Source organism: Charadrius vociferus, unplaced genomic scaffold (assembly GCF_000708025.1).
Source record: "Charadrius vociferus isolate BGI_N301 unplaced genomic scaffold, ASM70802v2 scaffold390, whole genome shotgun sequence".
NCBI classification, from domain to species: domain Eukaryota; kingdom Metazoa; phylum Chordata; class Aves; order Charadriiformes; family Charadriidae; genus Charadrius; species Charadrius vociferus.
In genome coordinates this window covers 1,771,465-1,778,038 of record NW_009646433.1, presented here as the reverse complement: position 1 = coordinate 1,778,038, position 6,574 = coordinate 1,771,465, and the positions used below count along the sequence as shown (strand labels likewise).

The window sequence follows — 6,574 nt, the reverse complement described above, 5'->3', positions numbered from 1 at the left end:
CCCGGCTCCCGTCCCGCCGCCCCCGTCGCCGCCCTTCTCCTTCTCCCCCCGCCGTCTCCGCCTCGGCCCCCACCACCCGCTGCTGGAGGTGAGGGGCGGCCTCCCCGCGCCGGGCCAGCCCCCCTCGGGCCTGCTATGTGTGGAAAACAATGGCCGTGCTGCCTCAGAACCCGCCCCGGGCCTCTCCCCGCCGCGGCCTGTCTGCGTGGTGAGGAGAGGTTTGCTCTGCGGAGGCAGGCCTGCCAGCTCACCGCCTCTCCCTCTCCTCCTCTCCTAGGATGGGGACGTTCACAGGCACCTCTACCTCCAGGGTGTCCTCACCAGCCTCGCCGAGGTGGCGGAGAGACCCAAGTAAGTGAGGCAGGGCCCGCATGCCGCTCTCGACATGGCGATGGCTGCAGGTGTGCCTCTTGGTTCTTATGTCCCGCTCCATGTCATGCCGGCGTGCAGCACCGTTGGTTGGTACGAACTGCGCTCGCTTGCATTGCAGGAGCGCGAGGCCGGGCTGTGTGCCGTGCCTCTCGCCCAGGGACTTCTGGGGCCGAGGGGGAGAAATAAGTTAAAAGGGAGAAGACACGGATGCGTTGCAAAGCATCTTGGAAAGGAAAATGAGGTGATACAGTTTGCACACCTCAATGTGCTGCTTAAAAGGTCAAAAATTGGTGTGTTGTGCTGCAGTCGGCTGTCTGTCTAAATACTGACTTCCTTGTGCTTGCTGGATGTGCCATTGTTTCACTGAGAGACCCCCAGAAGCATATAAGGCATCTATAATATGTCCAAAAATTGGGATTATAGCTAAACCAGAGGATCTAAGTGGCAGGTTATTATTTACCCGGTCAAAACAGTGGGAGAGTTGTGTGGTACAGACAGCCCCAATTAGGAATGCTAAGCGTGTGGGAGAATCTTCATCTTGCTTTAAAACCCTCTCTCATGTATAAAATCGAGGAATTACTTTGAGGATTGCGTGAAGTTATACTACAGATGCTGTTAAACAGCATTGACACAAAGTTTTAAGCTGCAGCTGTAACTTTAAGGTCAGCTTATTTTTCACATTGCTGCTTGGTGTTTATTCTTAATCGAAGCACCCCTTCAAAGGATGATAATGTATGTGATGCTCAAGCCGTAACGGCAAATGAGACTTTCCAACTGCCAGTACCATCATAACCTTCATTCCATTGCACCTTCCATTTAAGTATTATTCATAAAAGATGCCACACGTAAATGAAGTCATCTAGAGGGATTATGCAGCTTAAATTAAGGCTCTAATTTAAAGTTGCAGATGTCCTAATTTCCCCGCAGGGTGTCTGAATTCAGTTGCCACATCTCTGGGTGCTGCCAGGTCTTTGATACGCTGGAGGGCTATGAGCACCACTACAACGCGCTGCACAGGAATGTCTGCTCCTTCTGCAAGCGCTCTTTTCCGTCGGGGCATCTCTTGGATGTTCACATCTTGGAGTGGCACGACTCGCTCTTCCAGATAATGGCCGAGAAGCAAAACATGGTGAGTAGCCCTCGCCCAGCCCTTCGCTGGTGCTTGGTGTGCACGGCGTGGGCTGGCACCCTTAGAGACTGGCCGTTTCCCCTCCCCCTACCCCCCCCCCCTTTCAGTACAAGTGTTTGGTAGAAGGCTGTGCGGAGAAGTTCAAGAGCAGCAAGGACAGAAAGGATCACTTGGTCACCGTTCACCTTTATCCCGCTGACTTTCGGTTTGATAGACCGAAGAAAGTGCAAAGGTAACTGCGGAACTGCAACAGCACAACTGCTTTGGCCTTGTAGGAGTGGTGGTGTGCTTCTGCTGTCACACTCCCTTTCCAGAGTAAGCAAGTTTATATTCTACGAGGCTCAGAAATTACGTTTTCTACTGCTCGTAAGAGCACGTAAACTTGCAAGTCTTTCTGTGGCAATGTTTTACTTTATCTTAATGTTGAAACGCGTTGTATTTCTCTCCCCGTGTGGCTCCAGGCTCCGCTCCCTTCGTGCCATCTCGAGCATAAACGCAAAGCTCAGCACCTCTCTGCGTCGCTTTGTGCACCTTTCCTGCTTTGCTCTCTGACCCTTTGCAATATTCCCGTTCCCCAAAAGCACAAGTAGAGCAGAGGGAGGCTTTGTAAGTTCGGCAAATGGCTTTCTCAGCTGGCTGCTCATTTCAAGCACTGCTGTGCTTTCACCACAGGGATTCGTAGAAGGGCTGATGTTGTTTCACAGGGACCCAGGTGATGGTATGGAAAGAAAATTTCTTGCCTGGCAGAGTGGAGTGGCCCTGGGATGGGTGCCCAAAGGGCCAGGGGACTGGGTCTGGGGAGTCTTTCAAAGCTTGCTTGGGTAGGGTGAATGAAGAATTATGGCCTGAAGAAAAGAACTTGGGGACAAAGCTGTGTGCTATAATGCAGCAACCCGGAATACTTAAGTGGAAACTCATACAAGCCTATCATGCAACTCTCCAGCAGCCTTTCCACCACTCCTGGTGGTTTGCGCAACCAAAGGCCTCCGTGCAGTAACTCACCCAAGTTGGACTTGACCTTTTTCATCATGAAATACCTTTTCGTTTCCTTCGCTCTGGGTTCACCTGACCGCCGCTGAGAAAGGATGTCGAATTTTCTCTCTGCAGCGGCCCCAAGCACGTGAGCTCTCCCATGAAGCAGAGTGCCAGCGTGCCGATGGATGTGAGCGTGGAGACATCGGAGCCATTCCAAGCGGATGCCATGGAAATAGGGCCCAGTGAGAACATGGAGATCCCTCAGCCCGCGGCCAGCCCCAGCCCCTTGGCGCCAGAGAAACGACTCTATAAATCTAGGTCTGTACCGGTGGCCTCCACGGGCAAAAATTTCTGGGGCTGGGACCATATCATCTTCGTTGCGTTTTGCAGTGCCTGGTGCAGCACGGCTCAGGGTGTTTCTGTGTTGATGATAAATGAAGTAGGATTTCCATGTATGTTTTAAAAGCCATTTTTTGAAAGAGGGAAGCGTAAGGAAGGACAAGGGTGTGTGTACGCTGTGAAGGCTGTGTCAATAAGTTGCTGCTAGTCTGCCCACTCATGATCTCTTCCCTGGCTTGGGTCTGAAGGTAAGAACTCTGCCCTAAAATACTCAAACGAGTTTCGTCCCTGCTTTGTAACACTTTCCCATCCGAGCGGACTCGGGGCTGCACTGTGTGTTTCACTACAGCTGTCTGTGTTCCTGTGCCCGTCACAGGACAAGGCACAAAGAAAGCTACTCTGAGTCGTAGGTTTTGCAGATTAGGCCAGAGCAGCATTGCTGTTTTTTCTGGTTTTGGGTTTTTTGGTTTTTTTTTTTTGTTTAACATAAAATTTTTACAAAAAGTTGAAACTGAATTGCCTAATGCTGGCTTGACTTTTGAAATCCCCCCCTCCTGGTGTGCTGTAAAACCTCTGTGAGATACAAGGTAGCCATCAAAAAGTCACCACCCTCTTCCCAGCACCTGAATGGATGTAATTTTTTTTCATCATTTTAATCATCTCTCAGCGTATGGTTTTGCCTGAACTATTCCAGTTAGCAAAGGGATTCTCATGTTTTGCGTTTCTCACATCCGTGACTTGCTGGCAGTCTGGAAGCAGAACGATGAGCCCGTGACTGCACTGGAAAACCTGCTGCTGTCCTCAGCTCCCTCTTGCTTTCACTGGCATCAGCATTTTGCTCCGCCTCTGTAAAACGAGGCCTCTGGAACATGAAAGAAATGTGTAGAATAAACAGGAGAGGAGACCAGTTTGGCTTTTTTAATTATGCTTTGCTAATTTAGATGTCCCGCTCCTCCGATACTTTGCTATTCCCACTCCGGGAGCTTGAAATGCTACGCAAGGCGTAAAACATCCCGGTGATCCTGTGTGACATGGGGCGTTAACGTGTGTGAAAGTGTGTCTTCTCCTTTTCCAGGATCCCGTCCACAATTTGCTTTGGACAAGGTGCCACCCGAGGATTTAAAGGACCGAGGAAGAAAGTCTGAAGGTCAATGCAGCAGATTTGTGCAAGGTGAGAAGGCGCTGGCAGCTGCTGCCTGCAAACGTTAGCGATGGCACCGTGGCCCAACGGGGACATTTGCTGTTGCGTGCGAGTGTCCTCCTCTGTACAGGGAAGGGCAGAAGGGGGAAAACGGGGATTGTGTGGCAGCAGTTTGGGGATACATGGATACCTCGGGACGTGCTTTGTGTCTCTGTACCACCTCCCTTGGGCAGCATTTCACAGCCGACCCGTGCTTACGTCTTAGCCTTCCTGAGACACGACAGTCTCTTTTCTCATCCTCTCTGAAATCAAACTACGAATACATTCCTCTGCCTCTGTGCTGTGAGTGTTTGTTGTCTCCCCAGCGCCTGGACCGCTCAGGGCAGTGGCCTTCTAGATGGAGATGCAAGTGCCGTTCGGAAACTCAAGGTGGCTGGGGGGGATCGCGCAGGCTTTGGGAAAAACTGGCAAGGAATCGCTGCCAGAGATGCAGCAGGGATAACACTGAGCAAAATACACAGCGTTCCCTCTTCCTGCAGGAAGCCCTGCGTCCCCCCACCCCAGCCTGCGCGCACAGGCGACAGTCGAAATAAAATCCAGAGGAGGAGTGGTGTAGTTTGCAACAATTAATTTGATTCTTTTCATCTAATTCTTTCATTCTCTCACAGTGTTTTTAAAAGCTCCCAGGGAGGACAGCGTGCAGATGCGGGGCAGGTTGAACTCACCCTCGGTTGTTGGCAGAAAAGAGTCTCAGGCTGCGAGTGGAGCACTGCGACGTGGAGGTGAGAGGACATCAGCTGCTGGAGCCGAGACTACGGAGGATCGGGGGTTTTTTTTATTTTTTGCCTTTTGTGGGGTGGAAAAAACAAATTCAAGAAATACCAAGACAAAATCTGCTGACTGGACAGAAGCTGGAACTGCTGACAAAAAGAAAGAACGGAAAAAAAAAAAAAAAAAGCATAGGTCCTTAATTCTGACCTTCTCCGTCTTGCTGAAGTCTGCTCCGTTCCCCGCACTTGCTCTGAAACCCACGCGAAAGGTTTGCCCGGCCCAGGAAAAGCAGCTCATTTCCGTGGGGAGTTAAAATAAAGTGACTTCCAACGAGGTGAATAAATAAAAGGAATTTTTTACAAAATCGCTCCGTAGAGAATTTCAGTGCTGGTTTGAAACCCAGGTGGGAGTCAGATGTGAAGAAGGAACCTCCCTTTGCTCCAAATACCCCCAAAATTAAGATGGAGGTTATTTTTCCTCTCGTTTTTCCCTTCCTTTTTATTCTCATCCTGCCAGGAGAAAAGATTGATTGGAAACACAGCCGGGCTCAGCATACTGCCGCCTGGTCTCAGGGTCCTGTTGAACCATGATGTTAAAAAATTGTCCATAAAGGGTGAGGGGAAAAAAAAAAATAAAAAAAAATTGCTGGAATGACGTTTATCCAAGAAGCTTAGGATCTATAATTGCATTTTTATTTTTTTTTTTCCCCTTCCCCCCGTCTCCGGAAAGAACAAAGGATAAAAAGGGCTTTGAAAAATCCTTGCAAATAGGAGCAGGGAGTGATGCTTACAGAGACGTAGGAGATTTCCCTGTGAGTTTTAAAGTGCTTTGCTCTTTTTAAAACTCAGCCCACTTTTCTGGCCTTAATCCTTGCTCCTCGGCCTCCGGAGAGAGCTGTCTCCAGCCGGCAAACCCTCCGGCCGTGATTGCTGCTAGAGGAGAAGAGGCAGCTCCAGGAGAGACCGGGTGGATGCTGCCGGGCAGGAGGAAGGAGGGAGGGATGGAAAGTTGGAAGGAAATGTGAAGCAGGCACCACATCGTCGCCAGAGATGCCTGCAGGCTGTGGCATGTGATGGGACAAAGATCAGGCCGAAGCAGTCCGATCTCTCCCTCACGTGTCAAGCTTCTAAATTTGCTAGATTAGATATTAGGAAGAAATTTTACACTCTTGAGGGTGGTGAGTCCCTGGCGCAGGTTCCCCCGAGACCCTGTGGCCGCCCCATCCCTGGAGGTGGTCAAGGCCAGGTTGGACGGGGCTTGGAGCAACCTGGGCTGGTGGGAGGTGTCCCTGCCCATGGCAGGGGGGTGGGACGAGATTGTCTTCAAGGTCCCTTCCAACCCAAACCATTCTATGATTCCACCTGGAAATTCCTTCTGTCCTCTTTCCCAGACTCCAGGTCTGCAGACGACGCGCAAACGTGAGGTGCAGCAAAGGTATAGAAAAGTGCCACGTGCCCCCAACACACATGTGCTCCGGCATGAACAATAATAACCAAAGTCTCCAGTAAAACTCCACTCCTTCATCATGTTATTACAGTGTATAATGTGAATTTATATATATATATATATATATTTTTACAAAGTTAAGACACTTGCAGAGTAACCCCCGCCCTGGGCAGGGCCACCTCCCCCCAGCCCAGGTTGCTCCAAGCCCTGTCCAACCTGGCCTTGACCACCTCCAGGGATGGGGCAACCACAAGGGGGGGATGTCATGGGTGTCCCCAGCATGCGGGGCAGGTGGTGGTAATTAGTCCTGTGCCCCATTTTTCCCAGCAGCACCACCCAGCGCCCCACGGGACGCCCCGGGAGCAGCCGCACCCGCCGGTACCGGGGCAAAGTACGAGGCA

At 50.9% G+C, this 6,574-nt stretch overlaps 2 protein-coding genes across 2 annotated transcripts in view; both read left to right on the top strand.

Moving 5' to 3' along the window:
* Positions 1-7: 7 nt before the first annotated feature.
* Positions 8-3,960, top strand: ZNF511 (zinc finger protein 511; the record flags this gene model as incomplete). The annotated part of the gene is made up of 6 exons (XM_009881734.1): positions 8-88; positions 278-351; positions 1,300-1,501; positions 1,609-1,733; positions 2,609-2,794; positions 3,891-3,960. Coding segments are annotated over 6 exons (738 nt in total), but the record flags the coding sequence as incomplete, so codon positions are not given.
* A 66-nt stretch (positions 3,961-4,026) lies between these two features.
* Positions 4,027-6,574, top strand: part of PRAP1 (proline-rich acidic protein 1) — a 3,465-nt gene continuing 917 nt past the window's right edge. The window contains exon 1 of the mRNA XM_009881720.1: positions 4,027-4,080. Coding sequence (XP_009880022.1) covers positions 4,027-4,080 — 54 coding nt within the window. The remainder of the gene's footprint in view (positions 4,081-6,574) is intronic.